The sequence below is a fragment of the Phyllobates terribilis genome, unplaced genomic scaffold, assembly GCF_046119375.1.
Source record: "Phyllobates terribilis strain yellow unplaced genomic scaffold, ASM4611937v1 Scaffold_11__3_contigs__length_659146591, whole genome shotgun sequence".
In the NCBI taxonomy this organism is placed as follows: domain Eukaryota; kingdom Metazoa; phylum Chordata; class Amphibia; order Anura; family Dendrobatidae; genus Phyllobates; species Phyllobates terribilis.
The window spans coordinates 569,290,191-569,309,678 of NW_027362771.1; the positions used below are offsets into that span (position 1 = coordinate 569,290,191).

The 19,488-nt window shown below is 42.1% G+C and overlaps 1 protein-coding gene across 2 annotated transcripts in view; it reads left to right on the forward strand.

Moving 5' to 3' along the window:
* Positions 1 to 19,488, forward strand: part of OLFM2 (olfactomedin 2) — a 470,277-nt gene that overhangs the window by 301,696 nt on the left and 149,093 nt on the right. For both annotated transcript variants that reach the window (XM_073654168.1, XM_073654169.1), the window contains exon 2: positions 5,150 to 5,299. In XM_073654168.1, the coding sequence (XP_073510269.1) occupies positions 5,150 to 5,299 (150 nt within the window). The remainder of the gene's footprint in view (positions 1 to 5,149; positions 5,300 to 19,488) is intronic.

The window sequence follows — 19,488 nt, forward strand, 5'->3', positions numbered from 1 at the left end:
GTTGCGAAAATCTCAGTCTCCTATAAAATATAGCCTATGGCTGAGCTTAAGAGGAGGACCATGATGACATAAAGGGTATCTTCAGCAGGCCTTAGCTAGTCATAGTAAATTATTGACCCCCTAAGGTCAAGTCGTTGTTTGTGTTTGTTTTTAATTGCATCTCTCCGTTGGGGAGATATTAGCAATCAAATTATTTGGCATCTAACGTGTTAACTTTAGTTAAGTCCAAGTGGGTGTTGTCAGATAGTTTTCACTGGAGGCGTGCACATCTTGTCCCTGTATGAGTTGTCCAAGTCCAATTGAACTTATTAAAAGTTAAATCAACGGAGAAGTGAGATGAAAATAAACAAAAAAAAAACAAAAAATAAATGTTTTATTCCACTCTGCAGCCACTATTACATCCTGTGTCCAGCTCAAAATGAAAAATTTGGTGAAAGGGGTTGTCCAGTAGATAAAGATTATTTTTAAATGGCTCAGACCATTATAAAAAAATAAGCTAATAATACTCACCCTCGTTGATCTCCAGCAGCTCCAGGTCTGTGGCTTAGGCCACATTTACACGTTCAGTATTTGGTCAGTATTTCACCTCAGTATTTGTAAGCCAAAACCAGGAGTGGATGAAAAATACAGAAGTGATGACGTGTTTCTATTATACTTTTCCTCTGATTGTTCCACTCCTGGTTTTGGATCACAAATGCTGAGGTAAAATACTGATCAAATACTGAACGTGTGAACATGGCCTAACTTAATCATCATGGGTTTCCTCTTCAAGGTTTCTTCTCAGCACAGGGAAAAATGGTGGCGAATGACTGTTCAGTTAAACACTCAGTCAGCCATTCTCTGACCACTATGGCTGAGCAATCATTTTCCGGCCACTTTGGGATTAAAAAATCAGTTAGGGCTCATTCAGACGTCCAATTTTTTCACATATGAGAAAATCGGGCCGATTATTCTGATCAGACTTTGACCGGAGTGTGGTACAAGTGTCATCCGAGTGCAGTCCTATTTTTGAACAGATCCATTGCCGATTTTGATCCGACCCTCGGATCAAAATCGGACAGGTCTCCCGATATTTCCCACGCACAACTCGGTCCGAGAAAAAAAATCGGACATGTGAATGGTCCCATAGAACATCATGGGTACGGGTGCTATCCGTGAAAAACACCGATCGTACTTGCAGCCGAAAATGAGTCGTCTTAGGGTCAGTATTGTTTTTTTCTTACAAGTCTAAATCTTTTTAAAAATAATTTCTATCCCCTGCAAAAGGCCTTAAAGAGGTTGTCCACTTTTAACAAATTAGTTTAATAGAATGGTCTTGAATAGCACCTTTTTTGCACAATGTTGGACTGCTTTTACTGCATTTGGTAACCACAATTTGTTGTTTTGTGCATCAGCCCTTTCTGGGAACACAGGTTTAGTTACCTCAATCCATTTCTGTACCTAATAGGCCTTTTAGGAATATTTTTAACCCAATATAAATTAAAATTTATATTTTAATACTTCTCTCCTTGCTCCACATACTGTATGTGCAGAAAAAAAAGCTGACAAAACTGGCAGGTGCATTAGTTATGTTAGTATGTATTCATGGTCCTGACCCTAAGTCAGTTGATCAATAGCGGTGCCAAGATCAATCAGTTGAGATACAGCACTACAGAAGGAGATCTGACTCTGAGCCCCGATCACTGTACTAAACAAAAGTCCATTTGGCCCTCAGTCTACCTCTGCTGAGAACAGGCGGTGGCCCAAATATAGGAAGATCTCAGTTTCTATCATTAGATTCAATTGGCGCTTTGGGGTGAGAGGCCATGGCGCCTGAGCAACCTCATGAATAGTATTAATGTAAAGATATAAAATATCGATCTAGATTACAAATGCTGAGCCTGTGTTTGATTTTAAAGTTACAAGTCAATGAGAAAATCAACCATTTCCCATTCATAACAACAATTTCACACATTTAACGAAACCTCTCTATTTGATTTTCAATAAATAAATCACTAAATAGTTGTCATTTTTTAATATATTAGGTTACTTAAACCCAGTTAATCATTTGACCGACATCTGTCTCCCCAATTTGGCTTGGCCGCTACTAGACTCCTCTGGTTGTGGCTTATCTCCCAGAAGGAGCAAATATCAGAAATCGGACATTCCAGATCCTTGTCTTCACCAATATCATTTGGCAGGGGAGAAACAAGAAACCCCCATAGATATTAAACTGTTGGATGATCAGAAACTCAGAATCAGTACTAGATAAGTAACAAAATGTGTGTACACAGTGACTTCACTAGCAGAATAGGGAATGCAGCTCTGGAGTAAATGAAAAAAATAGAGAAGCATAAAGTCCAGATCATGTGAAGTAATTATCCCCCTCTACTCCTCCTTGGTCAGACCTCATCTGGAATACTGTGTCCAGTTCTGGGCATGACATTTTAAAAAAGACATCGAAAAACTGGAACAAGTTCAGAGAAGAGCTACCAAGATGGTGAGCGGACTGCAAACTATGTCCTATGAGGAACGATTAAAGGATCTGGGAATGTTTAGCTTGAAGAAAAGAAGGCTAAGAGGAGACTTAATAGCTGTATACAAATATCACGAAGGGATGTCACACTGTAGAGGGATCATCCTTATTCTCATTTGCACATGGAAACACGAGAAACGATGGAATGAAACTGAAAGGGAGAGGATACAGATTAGATGTTAGAAAAATCTTTTTGACAGTGAGGGCGATCAATGAGTGGAACAGGCGGCCACGAGAGGTGGTAAGTTCTACTTTCATGGGAGTCTTCAAACAGAGACTGGACAGACATCTGTCTGAGATGGTTTAGTGACTCCTGCATTGAGCAGAGGTTGGTTATGATGACCTTAGAGGTCTTTTCCAACTCTAACATTCCCCTTAAAAAAATTAAATGTGCAGGTAGTCCATTTGCCATAAAAAGATGTGTATAACACTCTGAAGTCTCTTAGGTCTATATCCAACAAATATTTTGCAGTCGCTTTAATGTAAACAAAGCCTTAGCAATGTTTAAGTTGTCTCAGCATAGAAACCGATAGTGACCAAAAATCAACAACCGATTTAATGAGAACACTGACAGACTTTTCATGTTATAAAAAGTTATAAAAATGGTTTAAAAATTAAAATTAAATATTAGAAATCAGGCGGACCGCTCATTGCAGAACATGGACTCAAACTGACGGTGTCACTGTCTGTGTTAACATCTTCTACTGTAGGTGTGACTAAGATGAGTCGGGTATGGATGTAAAATTTGACTAGTAAGATAGATATTCAAAAAACCTGTTTGTGGACAGTCACAGGTAAATGTCTGGATTTTGGGTAATTTTCTTATGTATTTTTAAAAAATAATTATTCCCTGTTCGCAAAAACAATTGCACAAGAAATACAAAAGCTCAGTAGAGTTGCTTGTGACAAACAAGCACACTGTCTGTAACTTTTTTTATTTTCTTTAAAAACTATTGTGCTGTCTTGCTGCTGCTTTCTTGTACATTAAAAATGAAGAAAAAAAATTCAAATGTAGCAGGACAGAAACCAGCTCCACCATATCGCTGACCGATTACACTGGCTGGCTCTACTGCTAGCATCTTTCCTATCTCACACCCTATTAATATCTTCCTATCTTTATTGCTGAGCGGTGAGCTTTGACAAAGTCACCTTGAAACTGCTGCTTCATTCTCTTCCTAAGCTTTATACTCCCTCATGATTGGCTGATGCAATGTGTAAAAAGGCGGCAAGCATTTTTTGATGATTCGTGAATTGAATTGCACATTATTAGCCAGGACCTGCCAAATTCATTAAATTTGACTCAAATTTGATTTGCATCCATTTGATTTGATCATTTCGAGTCACAGACAACAAAGTAGTGACTAGATTGTATAAATCTTTCTTAATTCTCCAAAATGTGAATTTTAACCGGTTAATCAGTTGGCCCATTATCATTTGGATCTTTTCTGCCCCTTTATTGGTATGTTAAGCCATTTCATAAAAGCAATTCCTTCTCCAGCTTTCCCACTTAAGATAAAAGACTGCATGGGTCAGCTTAATAGACAACTTTATTATGTTGTTTATTGATTTGTACATATGTTGTATATGTAATGTGTATTTATGTATGTTTTAGGTCATGTTAGTTATATTACACCCTTCACAGACTTTGCAAACTGAGGTCTTGAGTTGATTAGACTGATGAGTTGCAGTACTCAGTGGTTGCCACCATTCCATGTCAGGGTAGCTATGGTAGTCCGCATTGTGAAGGTGTGAGTGCACTGATCATGAGAAACAGTAGGCTGGTGGCTGGAAGGAAGGAGGTTGGAGAATCGCTGATTATTTTGTCCATTGGAGTACTTTTAGGACACCCATACATGAGAGATGCAAGACTTGGAGAGGGTCAACAAAAAGAAGAGCGTGAGTGAGAAAGATTAGTGGACTGCGAAAGCCCCACAAAGTTAGATTTTGTGGGACCCTTGTGTTGGGTGTTTCTGAGGCCATGTGGGCTGAGCACGTTGTCAGCATGCCACATACAATAGAGTGTATAATTAGCACCAAGAATTTTGGGCCTTGTATGAGAATAAGTGGAATATTTTTTAACTAATTTTAGTCTTCAACTGTTTCTTTAAAGGGAATCTGTTACAGCTGATATATGCTGCCTCATCCACGGGCAGCATGTATAAGACAATGGCTGCATGATTCCAACCATGTATGTTTATCTCTAAAATGCCTCAGCGTTTCAGAGAGAAAAATAGTTTAGCAGCCGGCAGGAACTGAGCCATATGAGAAACTAGTCGAATAAGCAGGTCCTTGGTGGCTTCTTCCCACCTGCTGCCCTTGAGTGATAGGTTTCTCCCTATACATACATGCAGAGAGAGACCTGCCATTCCAGGGTAGCGGGTGGAGAGAAGTCGCCGGGGACCTGCCTAGCGGACTAGTCTCCAGCAAGGCTCAGTACCATCATTAAACATATATGGCTGTAATCGTGCAGCCACTTTCTGATGCTTGCTGCCCGTGGATCGGGCAGCATGTATCAGCTGTCTTGTTCCTTTTAAAACTTTAAGAAATCTTGAAAACAGCTTCCCCTTAATTGGATCTTATTAGACATATTCATGCTGAGAATATTTTTAACTGATCTTCTTTCTCTCTTTCCAGACCCTCTTTCCCAGTCCCGAAGATGGGTGGCAAATTTATACATCAGCTCAAGCCCCTGACGGCAAATGCATCTGCACAGTGGTTGCTCCGGCACAGACAACCTGCTCCAGAGACCCTCGGAGTCGGCAGCTAAGACAGTTGATGGAAAAGGTAATTGGATTGTAAATGTGTGCTCAGAAAATTGCAAGTTTAAGGGAAAAAAACTATTATTGAATACGTTATTAGTCCATAGAGAGGCCAGAAAGAGGGATGGTATGAAGAACATTTCCTGCTCCATATGATCCAGCACAGGCATGCATGACATAGACGTCTATAGAGAGGCTTCACTTCCATTGTGTTGGTGCATCCCTTTTTCCCATGGATTATTGCTGATCACTGGGTATTTCAGCATCAAGACAATATGTAGTCAGCTGGCAACATGCATTGCATAAAGCAAGCGACCTATAGCATATAAGTAGGTATTTTCTTTACAGATGTTAATGGCATATCCACAGAACCTGCACCTACATGTAGAATGGAGGATCCCTAAATTTCCTTAAATCCCTACTTAGACCCCATAATTGTTCAGCTACTTCTTTAATTCCCAAAGAAGTGAATGGAGACAGCGCCACCTGTATGTGATGGCTGGCTGCAGCTTCTTCTGTCAGAACAAAGGTCAGGGGACCCCAATTCTAGACATACAGATGCATCTCACTAAATTAGAATGTCATCAAAAAGTAAATTTATTTCAGTTCTTCAATGCAAAAAGTGAAACTCATATATTATATAGAGTCATTACGGAGTGATCTATTTCAAGTGTTTATTTCTGTTAATGTTGATGATTATGGCTTACAGACAATGAAAACACAAAAGTCATTATCTCAGTAAATTAGAATACTTTATAACAACAGCTTGAAAAATGTTTTTAAAATCCGAAATGTTGTCCTACGGAAATGTATGTTCAGTAAATGCAGTCAATACTTGGTCGGGGCTCCTTTTGCATCAATTACTGCATCAATGCGGCAATGTGGCATGGAGGCGATCAGCCTGTGGCACTGCTGAAGTGTTATGGAAGCCCAGGTTGCTTTGATAGAAGCCTTCAGCTCGTCTGCATTGTTGGGTCTGGTGTCTCTCATCTTCCTCTTGACAATACCCCATAGATTCTCTATAATAGATTCTCTATGAGGTTAAGGTCAGATGAGTTTGCTGGCCCATCAAGCACAGTGATACTGTTGTTTTTACACCAGGTGTTGGTACTTTTGGCAGTGTGGACAGGTGCCAAGTCCTGCTGGGGAATGACATTTCCATCTCCAAAAAGCTTGTCGGCAGAGGGAAGCATGAAGGGCTCTAAAATGTCCTGGTAGACTGCTGCGCTGACTTTGGTCTTGATAAAACACAGTGGACCTACACCAGCAGATGACATGGCTCCCCAAACCATCACTGAATGTGGAAGCTTCACACTAGACCTCAAGCAGCTTTGATTGTGGCCTCTCCACTCTTCCTCCAAACTCTGGGACCTTGATTTCCAAATGAAGATTAGAACTCTGGGACCTTGTGGAGTGTGTCTATGACTGCCTTCTGGACATCTGTCAAGTCAGCCGTCTTCCCCATGATTGTGGAGCCTACTGAAACAAACTAAGGGACCTTTTTAAACACTTAGTAAGCCTTTGCAGGCGCTTTTTGTTAATTATTTTAATTTACTGAGATAATGGCTTTTGTGTTTTCATTGGCTGTAAGCCATAATCATCAACATTAACAGAAATAAACACTTGAAATAGATCACTCTGTTTGTAATGACTCTATATAATATATGAGTTTCACTTTTTGTATTGAAGAACTGAAATAAATTAACTTTTTGATGATATTCTATTTAGAGAGATGCACCTGTATATGGCAATATTAATGCTCCCCAAATGTCTGTAATGGGAATGCCCCATTTTTAGCAGTGTATGACATAATAAATCAATTTATTGAAAAACAACTGGATACTGATAGTTGAATCAAGTAAATATTTCTCCAGTAACGGCAGCACAAAAACACAGAAGGTTTAAGGCGTAAAGTTTCTCCTTCTGGAGAGAGCCAAGTTGGCAAAGGGAGACTTATAAGCCATACAATGCCCCCCTGAGAATTTAAATATGCAAATTGCCTCTTCAGAGAAGCAGAGGACTGGAACTCTAGTGCCATTTATTTGTGGTAGCAATCCTAAAAGTCAATATAATCGATTAAAAAGCCTTGCCACATGACTTAGGATAAGAAACAAAATCAGAAATCCCATTTGCAGACACATTTCAGGGTGTTTCCCTCTCATCGGTTCAAATCAGGAGATCTGATTTTGCCTGGTGAGAGATTTCTGGGAGGGGATCAAAGGAATAAAGCTTCTTCCTGTGGAGAGCACCAAGTTGCCGGAGATGTATAGGTCATCCATGGAAATTTAATCTGATCTCCTGTTTTGCACTGATGATGGGCAAGATCCAAAAACACGTGTCTGGAAATAAAGTTTCTGGTTTGGCTTGTTATCAATGGTGACAAGACCATTTAAAAGGTCAATATTGATTTTTATGCTTGCTACTTCCGATAGGTGGCACTAAAGTTTCAGTTCTCTTCCTCTGTGAAGGAGATATTATTTGCATATTTAAATTCCCAAGTTTTACGACGGTGGGTGTGGAACCACTACACCACTGGCCAGGCTTTCCCTGGAGGGGTGTAACTAAGTGACTACCTGGTCTTCACTAGAGCCTCTGACGGTGAGGATAGGCTTGGGCCATTAGGCTAGTCACCAGGTGCCACTCCATGGCAGTTCCCAGACCTACAGAAACTGACCAGAGGGTCAAAGGCACAAATACAAAGCACAAAGGATAAAGACAGAGATATGGTCAGACAGTCCAAGGATGGGGTGGGCAGCATAGGTTCAAAATATGAAGCCGGGGTCAGAAGTGGAGAGATCATACTAAACAAGTAAACAAGTGGTAACTGGAGAGTCTAAACAATAATGCACCTTGACAGGGAACAAGTGATGAACTGCAGCTAAGACCTAAGCTCAGGTAAGGTGTGGAGGGAGGAGCTGCCTGATATAGCCACTGCTGGCAAGGGATAGGCCAGGGAAGCAAAACACTGCAGAACACAGTGGTTTTAAATTCCTGCTGAGTCTGGCTCCACCTCTCTACAGCTGGGTGGAGACTCTAATATTGCATGAGGCCACTCTGTGAGATAGTCTGACACTGGGAGGAGAAGAGCGGTGCACACAATAATTAGAACTGCACTTATAAACCGTGTGAATCACCGGCATGACACCAAGGAAGTATTGCATGGCCTATACATCTACCTAGGAAAAACGAATCCCGGCACTCACGTGTTGGTGGTCAATTCGTTTATTCCACAACTCAAAATTTGGAGTTGTGGAATAAATTAATTGACCACCAACACGTGAGTGCAGTGATTTGCTTTTCCTAGAACACTACTCTCCACATGCAGCATCCCAGCTGTACAGAGTGTCTACTATATTCTCTTTATACATCTACCTACACCGACTTGGTACTTTACAAAAGGATAAACTTTAAACCATAGACCTTCTGTCAGATACCTCTCACCCAGCAAAATTAATTTTCTTGCTTTGCACTTAAGAGGAAGAAACACACTGAAACATGTATCTACAAAAGGAATTTCGAGTTTGGCTTCTTATCCTATGTAATGTGCAAAGCCTATTAAAGGGTCAATATTGACTTTTAGGATTGCTACTTTTAGTAGGAGGGACTAGAGTTCTAGTCCTCTTCCCCTCTGAAGAGGCTATTTGCGTGTGGTCATAAAAACATTATCATTATTACATTTGGCAAATTGCCTAAAGAGGGCTCATAGTTATATTTTTCATCAAATTTAGTTATACAACGCTAGAAACTCTGGAACATGTTATTGAGCCTTCCTACATGGAAGATCTGCCTAGTTTTGCTGTACAACTTTTACTTTTTATTTAGATGCAACTTGCAAGTCAGATGCAACATTCCTTAAAGGAGTTTTTAGGACTTTGATATTCACGACCTTTGCTTAGTATAGATTTTCAATATCAGATTGCTGATTGGCATCCCCATCGATCTCCTGATTGCAGCTGTTCAGAGCCTGGATGTGCACAGTGCACCCTACACTTTCAGTATGATAACTCCATGTTGCTTCCAACAAAAGTATGATGCCCTCACAATGCTACCAAGACATTGTAATAACCCCACAGCATGATGCCTCTAAAGTGCCCCCCTTACAGTATGATGTCCTCATATGTCCCCACACACAGCATAATGGTTCCCACACAGTGTGATGGCTTGTTAGTATACTCAATATACTAGCTCCATCTGTATGATACCCCAACTGTACTCACTCAGTATGATGGCCTAACTCAGTATGATGCCACCACAGCCCTCAAACCAATATTATTGGCCCGCAGTATAATGATCCCGCTGTTCCTACTCAGTATGATGGTCCTCACAGTCACCCACACAGTAAGATGGTCCCCACATGACCCACTTAGTTTGATGTCCCCACAGCCCACCCTCATTCATTAGGTTGACCCTCACAGCCCCCGACTCAGTTAGATATCCTCACAGCCCAGCCCCCACTATATATGATGGCCCCACAGCTCCTCACTGAATATTTTGGCCATCACAATTACTGACATTTAAAAAAAATAAACACTACTCACCTCGTCCACTTCCCCCAGCGCACTGCTCAGGTCTCTTCAGAGTGAGTACTGAGGCTCCGAACAGTGGGCACAATGTAACGATGACATTGCGTCTGCAGTGCAGAGTCTCAGACTCACAGAAGCAGGCTGAATGGTAGATCAGGAAGTCATCGGCTCCCGCAACCACCACTCCATTCAACCGTATTTGTGTCTTCAGGGTACAGATACAACTGAAAGGGTGACAGGGGGCATGCGAGAAGGGAAGTGCTGAGAGGCATCATGCTTCCTGACTAGAGATGAGCGACCCAAACTTAAAAGTTCGGTGATCGTACCGGAGAAAGAGAGAGAGAGATTTTTTTCTTACCCAGACCCAAAGTTTGAGTCCCCAAGCTTTTCAATGGGGTTCAGGTTCTGGTTCAAGTTCTGGTACCCGAACCATACTTTGGAATAAAGTTCAGGTTAGGTACCAGAACTCAAACTTCCACTGGTCCACTCATCCCAATTCCGGCCTCATTGGCCGTCTGCTCTACATCTATGGACGGTACCCCTCTATACACATGCCACATAACATTTCAGCTGGACCTTGATGTGGTCAGGTCATCTGAGAAAAGCTCTGGAAAATACATATAAAACAGCTACGATGTCTCCGTCATAACGAGCTTTCTATCAGATTTTCAGTTACCTCATTCTGTAGCCAGCAGTGTGATTTGTAGATTGATTGATTAATTAAATAAAATAGTATCAGAGCCAGAAGTTTTCCATTAAAGTGATTGAATAAAACATCCTGTCTACAAAGGGGGTTTATACTTTTTTTGGACCACAAAGTGCGGTCTTTGGGAATGAATTGAATGAATTTGCTTTATTAGCGCTCCCTACTCTTTAGGAAATTGAAAATATTAACCCTCTTGTATATTTGGCCCTAAACAAGTGCCAAAAATGCTGCCATGTTACATCCATCTTGAATGGGTCTCATTGGACGGTCGGCTATTTTTTAGTGATTTTACATTGCCATCTTATTCCTGATGTGATTATTTCTCAGAATAAAGCAATTAAATTGAATGAAGTTGAAAGTTATCACTTATCGCTGTCAGGGATATAATTATATAGTGTGGTGTGATCCTCAGAAAGTTACGGTAATTATATTGAGTACTATCAATAAATCTCAAAATTACAATATTCTTCTGTAAACCAAAAGGGAAAATATATTATTACGCAGATTGGTAATCGTATGCTGACACAAGGAGATATCTCACTTTCCTGTTGCCCAAAATGAAAAATTTTTGTATCTTTTTCTCAAAAATTGCAATTGAATTTGTTTGAAATATGATGGGCGCAAAACCATACTTTCTCCTGGATAGGGAAAATCGCAAAAGAATAAGTTACTTCTACCACCAACTGAGAAAAAGAAGAAAAGAAGATTTTTTTCTAGACTCATTAAACTTTTTTTTCAAGAGGAAGCTCACTGTAGCTGAAAATGTCGATATTGCTTATACATTTTTTTTTCTATAAGGGCAGGAAGAAATATCACATTGTTCAAGGGAATATGTTAAAATGGGCAAACCAAGCAGATTTAAAAAAAATTACATAGAAAATCAGAAAATAAATGACTAATTATGGGTCCGATTCATTGTTGTATTTTTGCCAGGTTTTTGTCTAGTTTTTGGTGTTTTTAGGCCTTTTTTTTTGTTTGCACAAAATTCATCTTTTCATTTGCACCTTTTTAGAAGTCTATTTTATGTGTGTCCACCAAAATTTGTTGCAAGTATCCTCCAGTACCCCACCGAGTTATTTTACCATTCTGTTATGATGCCATTTCGAACTATGTATGACATTTTGATGGCTTATTATTGTATTTTTTGTACTGTTGCACTACCAAAAATGTAATTCTGGTGTTTCCATTTCTTTTTCAATATGCCATTTACCAAGTTGAGTTAATTAGTTTTATATTTCGATAGATCGGACTTAAATGGATGTAGCAATGCCAAATATGTTATTTTTTTAATTTTTTAATTTTTTTTTTAATGGGGAAAAAAGAGCTGATTTGAACTTTTAAATTTTTTATGTTTTTTTTTTCATTTACATTTTTACTCTATTTTTTTAGTTCCCTGAGGGGACTTTCATCTGTGGTCATCAGATCGCTTACACTCTTTATTGCAATATCGCAGTATATAGTGAAAATTATGGTCTCATATGAAGCCCAGCTACAAGCTGGGCTTCATAGCAGTGCGGCGCCCCTGAGGGTTCGACCGCCACAGGGATGCTGCACTTCTTTAATGGAGTGTGGTGTTCCTCCTCTGAGGTAAGGCCGGTGTGATAGTAGTGACCTAGCCTTTTGCATCCAACACCACATTCCACCAGAGGGAGCTAGTATGCACTAGGTGCGGCTCCCCTGGTTACAGGGAGACTGGGGAACACAAAGTGGTAGGAACCAGTTAGTGGGTGTGGGTGGAGGAACAGTTAGTTAGTGACACTTCTAATTTCATATTTAATAGTATGCCATCTTTGATCTTTGTTCTTGGTCTGTCAAGCGGTCTAAATTACTGTGTGTGATGTGACTTCCCTCCGGGAGCTCAGATCCTGTGTGGGCCTGCACCGGCTTGGGACACAGGCCTCGTACCCCGATCTTTGGGACGAGAGGTAGGTTGCAGACAAGGAATGTCTCAACCCGGCCAAGGACCAGGATCAAGAAGGCCCGGGAGCTTTAGAGTGGGGCTCCCTAGCAAATGGGTCCCGGGGAGGATGCAGACGGAGCGAAGTACGCCACCTGTCCTCGCCTACCTGATCTATTCAGAGGGATTCCGGCTGCAAGAGGGGTAACGGCCCCCGACATCCGACCTCGTACTCTATGTCCAGGACGGGAAAGCCCAGTTAGGCCCTGAGGATCCCGCCAGGTCTCGGATGGAGGGGAATTGCCACCCGAGCCCTACACCTGAGAGGAGCTCAGAGGGAGACCTGGCCTATCTACTACACACGCACAGACGGGAAAGGGTGAAGTCTGTAGTGCAGGAACACTCTGGTGTAGGGTCGCTACCGAACACTGGACCTCCTCGGAGGTAGTCGGACCCCCGTCCCTGGTGGCCGCAGGACTCCACGAGGAGCAGGGAGAAGCCTTGCGCTGCTTAAGAGAACTGTGAGTAAAGCCTTGGAAATTCATCCCTATGGCCTCCGGACTGTTCATTACGCGCCATACTAAGCGACGCGGTGCCCGTACTCCCCGCACTACTACCCCACTTCCATCCTGCCTTGCCTGCCCTGGGGCCCTGCTCCGCCTCTGGGGAGCAGCGAGAACTTTAGCCGCCATGACACCGGGCCTCAGCGGACTGCTAGCGGTGCTGGTGGCCCTTCACCAGACACCACAGGTGGCGTAGTCGTTAATATAAGCCACTCATCCCGGACAAGCCCACACCATCTCTTTCTAATGTGATGGCCCTGAGCACGGGTTGGGCCCGGGCCACGGCTGCATCCCATCTCTTCAACACAGGGCCCGACACCGAGTCCCCCAACACCCAGGGTAAAACTCGGGCTTTCTGAGTAGAGGCGTCACAGCAGCACCGACATGGTAGGCATAATGGTATTCAGTAGACCCGCAGCTGTTATGGCAACCCACTGGCACACAGAAATTTTGTCACACAGAGAGCGATGAGAACAGTTTGTCCCATCAGGCCACATACTGTTGACTCACCCAGGGGGGATATATGGGGGAAACTCGGTACCCCGGCCTTTACCTCCTTGGGATGTCGGCTCCCGGGCCCGTCCTCTTGGTCACTCTTTAAAAAGGGTTTTAGTGTTTTTGTTAACAGTTTGTCTCATGATGCCATCTGTGGGTTCTAGTAATAGTTACCAGCGCTGCTGCAGACCTCCGGGGGTGATGGGATGGCAGCTGGGATGTTTCTGCTCCCCACAGGTGGAGCGGGCCCCCGGGGCAGAGTTGGTAGATGGGATGCAGGTGAGAGATGGCCCGGTCTGGTCAGGGGAAACGACGGACACGCACACAGTGGATTTGCTTCAGTACCTTTACTGGTGTAACAGCAGGTATGGTCCAGGATACTTGCTAGGAATGGTGCACTTCAGGACTTTCCCCAGTGAGCGGGTATAAGGCCTCCTGATCCGTTTCTTCCCCTCTCTAAGCTTCTGGCCCTCCTGGAACTTGGCCTAGCTTCTATGTTGTGTTGCTCTCTCACCTGACCGATTGGTAGTAGGACTTTTCCTTGGCAACCACTATCCCTGAACGCCGGGGCCTTCGTGGTTCCTAGTCCTGTTACTGTTGGTAGCTTCAGGTTGACCAGGGGTCTGGAAGCCTCCTGGTATGCCGGTTGTCCCTAGTGGGTGTAGAGAACCATGTAGGCACTGACCTGGTGTCCGGATTGTGTCTTGGGGTGAGCCTGTGATGCTCCTCTGCCCCCTCAACTCCTCTCTCCTCTCTTCTTGCCTCAGCCACTCTCGGGGCCCTCAACACACACAGCAGCTCACGTGCTGCTCTCAGACTGCTCTCTGACTAAAAATTCACTGCCTAACTCCACCCTCCATATATATATCCCTAACAGGGCTCCCTCTGGTGGTCTGAGGTGGAAGGGTGGAGGTGTCTGTTTGTAGTGAGGGCCTCTAGTGGAGAAGTCCATCCATGCACCCTTTTGGGTCCTGTGGTACCTATGGTAGCAGGATGCCACACTGTAAATGCTGTTTTCTGAGATTATTATTGTCTGCTGGCAGCGGCTGCCATTAGAGGCAGGTGATGACTGAGTAACACAACCATCATCTCCCGGCAGAGTAGCAGGCTCAGTTTCTGCTTCAAAGAACGAGATTCAACATATGACATAATATTACATCATATGTCGGGGAGGAGTTAAACAATAGTTTATTTTTTGTTCACACAATCCCTTTATTGCTATCGCACTACACTCATAAATTGAGTTTAGTTGATTATTTCATCACAGAGTTTTTCATCACTCCCTGCAGTTACACAATATCCTGTTCCCTATATTTATTGATCAACATAATAAGCTGGAAGTGACATCACCCTCACCCTGGTTGTCCGGAGTAATTCAGCCATCTGCTAATGATAAGTATCTAACAGACATCACTTTGAGGTCTACAGACAGAATCGCCATGTATTGGTGAAGGATAGTTGATGGAGGTTGTATTATTACTTGAATCACTGGAAGAAAAACGAATTATTGTTGTACTGAAAATTGATAAAGATCCCCATTTGCTGAACATTTTATCAGTTGGCTAAAGCTCCTATATGGACAACCAAGGACTTGAGTGGGGATCAAAGGAAGATGTTCTTCATCTCGAGATGGCCCCTTTCTACTGAAGTCCTGACTTGATTTACATCTCAAAGGATCTTTACAAGTTATTTTAGGCAGCATTTGGTACAGCCACAGTTCTTGGATGAAGTCAAAGCCAATATACCTTCCTTCACTCCCATGTGCAAGAGTCTAGAAGTAGCAATGTATTCTTGCCTATGGTAGGACAACAATCTAGGAAGGACTGGATGATCGAGACCACCCACATCATTACAAGCAGTTGTTCAACTTTATAACCTTATTTAATGCTTTATGCTGCAATGGACTGTTTAAACCAATTAGCATTAAGTATAATTCCATGGTATGGCAGTTTAAGGTCAAATAATGGAGAAACAACTTCTTTATAAGTTTTGAGACAACTGGGTAAAACTGGGTAAACTTCTTTACTTACTGTGTCTAAGGGTAAAATGAACATGGAAATTAATAGATTATGTTGGACTACAATCCATGCTTAGGGTCCATTTACACTAAACGACCGCTGATTTCTAAACTTACTGGCAGAACAAAGTAAATGTTACACATGGAGTGATTTCAAATTGATCTGTAATGAATCGCTCAGTGGACATAAGCTGCCATTGTTCAAGGCAGTCCAAGTCCTGTTTACACAGGACAATGCACTCCTGAGAACGATGATATTTTGCCCTGAACAAAAAATCTTTTCACCAGATAAATAAGCGTTTTGCTCATTCATCAGGTGATCGGCAACCTTTTTTACAGAGAAAGATTATTGTGAAACTGTCACGAGTGTATCAATTGCTACAGACAGTCGCTCTGGATCTGGCTGTAGAAGGTCACTGCGCTTGGCATTGCAGACACCTTCTTGATCCTTTCATCTCTGTAGTGTAGTGATATCCTTCCTTTAGGACTCAGCAGCGACCTCCACCTTCTGCTACCTATTGACACACCCTTGCTTGGTAGTTAAAAACTCTCAGTGTCTCCTGAGAGTCGCCGGTAATAGTTGTATGTTCCTCCATTCATGGCTGGAGTACTAGTAGTCAGCTAGTCTCTTCTTGGACTTCCCTTGGAGGACTTTTGGAGTTATCTCTCTGGTGTCTTCTCAAGCTAAGTGTATCCACTTTGTTTGTTTACCTTGTTGTCTTTAGTTACAGTGGGGCCTCACAAGTGTTCACTCCATCCCCTCCCTACCTAGGGCCTAGCTCTAGTGACATTCAGGGATTAGGTTTCCTGCTCGGCGATAGGTGCGGAACCTATATAGTGATGATAAGGAAGTCAGGGTGATATTAGACCTGCCTTGGTGTCTCCACTCCCCATTTCCCTAGTTGTTGGGCTCCCTTCCCCCTCTTTCCATTGCTGTACACTTGTTCCTTCCATCACCTTGTGTGACAGAAACGAGCATTTTCAAGAATGCTCATGCATGACAACCATTCAGTGTAAATGCACCCTTAGAATAATGAGGACAGCATGGACGAAACTAACACTATAAAGGGCCACAAGATTGGGTTTTCCAGATAAAACTAATTATTACCTATCAAAAGAATAGGTAAAAACTTGCAGATTAGTGGTTGCCCCTCCTCTGGGATCTGCACCAATTAATAGAATGTGTAACTTTTATCCCGGTAACAAAATGGAGCCGCAGGTTGGACGCCCAACCGCCACTTCATTCATTCTGTATGGGCATGCCGGAAAGAGCCAAGTACAGCGCTCAGCAGCCCCATAGGGAATGAATAAAGCAGCAGTTAAACATGTGCACCGCTGATCCAGTCTAACAGTGATAAAAGTTTCCTGTTCTTCAGATCGGTGCAGCTCCCAGCAGTTGGACCCCCACTGATCAACAAGTTGTCACCTATCCTGTAAATGGGTCATTACTTGTTTTCTCCGGAAAACCCTCTTTAATCAAAATGTTAATTCGTCCCAAAGTACTCCATTATCTTTGAAATGTGCCAATTCAGATTCCACAGTACAGTACATATTTAATGCCTCAGATTAGACTACAAATGACCTGCCGCGGAAGACTAAAAGGATGCAAATGAGACAGAGCGCTCTGATTATTAATTTTAAAGATAGGAGTGTCACTTTTCTACACTTTAATCTGGATTAATGTACTACATGGGGGCTGCTTAAAGTTAATTTATAAAATACAATATAGAATATGGAGTATTATTAAAAGCATTGAAATAAGTAACTGTTTTAGTATCTCTCCACAATGGTGTAATTACCATGGAGTTGATCGTAATTTTTGGTATAGATTTCACATTAGCCAAATGTAATGCTTAGGCGGTGATGGGTTCTTAAAAGCATTTTAACTATTACAAAATGAGTCTTCACTTCCTAAATTTGGTTTTCTGTAATATTCATAACTCATCCATATTATTAGAAATATGGAGGAGGCTCATTACTTAGTGAGCAAACTGGAGGAGAGGTGTAATATCTGTAAAATTACAAAAAAATCTAAGAGCTAAACTAAAAGGGTGTGGGATTTGGATAGAATTTATTAAGAAAAATGGAAAAGTATTTACAAAATTGTTAAACATATTGTTGAAGTTTTTTTTTCAACTATTGGACATAGAGTCATGGCCGAAAGTGTTGGCGCCCTTGAAATTGTTCCAGAAAATGAAGTATATTATTACAATTACCATATTTTGTTATAGACATGTTTATTTCCTTTGTGTGTATTGGAACAACACAAAAAAAAACAAAAAAACTATCTGGCCCTACAATTATTGTTCTTGATTAATAATTCTACACTAGTTAGTTGTGGCAAGACCACCAAGGTTAGAATAGAAAAGTCAAGTAAATAGGGTCCTGTTATTTGAGGAAGATTTTCTAATCTTTTCTAATATTTTGACAGTACAAACTTAAGCTAGATAATCTAAAAATGAGCCAAACGATTCATAGAGCATAAGCCTCAGTGATAAATTTCATTGGACACGATTGTATATCTTTGTTTCGCCTGGTGGGTCAATTTTTTGTACCTAAATTTTGGTGCTTTTGCAGTATATAGTTACATACAGTAGTCATATACAGTAGGTTGGAAAAAAACATAGGTCCATCAAATCCAACCTTTCTCCACTGGTTATGAATTCTCTATTGCTAGATTATTTTTTACCCACAATGCCATTTTTTGTGAGAAAAGCATACAGACCTTTTATAAATACTGTTATAGTGACTCCCATACCTACCTCTTGTCGTCGGGCATTCGTAAGTCTGACTGCTCCAACAGTAAAGAAACATTTCCCATTTATCACCTTCCTTCACCTGTAAAGAATGCCCCCTCATCCCTCGTATAATCCTTGGAAGGAATAATTCCACTTTCGCCATTAAACCACAAAAAGTGTCTAAAACACTGTAGGGTTTGGTACTCACTCGTCTGCGGTTGAGGTAGGCACTTTCATTAGAGTTACCAGACTGGTTTATTTTGACAGCATAAACCGCTCATGAAGCAAACACAAAACAGCCTTTTTCAGGCACAAAATATATAACAGAACAAAACTCAAAATAACAAGTCTATACAGCACGGCTGTTTAAATAAAGTGCCTTTCTCTGCCTCCAGCAGAGTCTGAGCAGCACATGCAAGTTCTGCTCACCTTGCACAACCTAACTGGGACAGACCCAGCTGTCTTAAATCATGACATTTCAAGACCTGGACTGGAGGTAAATGAGCAGCCGATCCCACCCAGCTTTTTCAGCTGCTCATAAAACCCGGCCCTATAATCTGGACCCATTAACTACCTCTCAGCACTATGTGTGCTAGAGCTTGCTTTTCCGGGTCCTACATCACCGAGGCTTGGTACCTCGGGGGCACATACTTCCCGTCCACAACCTATCTAGCTGCAACCTTACATACCACCCCTCTGCCCAAAGCCGGGGGGGTTGACACCTTCTGCCAGCATATGATAGACTCTTGATAGGACACTAGCATTCCCATATTGTTTCCCAGGACTATGCTCCACCTGGAAACTAAAATCTTGTAGGGCTAGGAACCACCTAGTTACTCTGGCATTGTTCCCCTTCTTTATTCACATCCACCTCAGTGGGGCATGGTCCAACACTAACCTGAACCTTCTACCTAACAAGTAATACCACAGAGTGTCCAAGGCCCACTTGATGGCTAAACATTCTTTTTCCACTATAGAGTAGTTCTTCTCGCATGTGGACAGTTTCTGACTGAGGCACATTATAGAGTGCTCCTCTCCGTTAATCACCTGGGACAAGACTGATCCCAGCCCGACATTCGATGGATCCTTCTGGACCACAAATTCTTTGGAGAAGTTGGGTGCCACCAAGACTGGCTGTTTACAGAGGGCCAGTTTTAGTTCCTGGAAGGCCGCCTCAGCTTCCGGGGACCACTTAGCCATAGCCGACTTTGTCCCTTTCAGAAGATCCATCAGAGGGGCTCCTATCAGGGCAAAGTTAGGGACAAATCTTTGCTA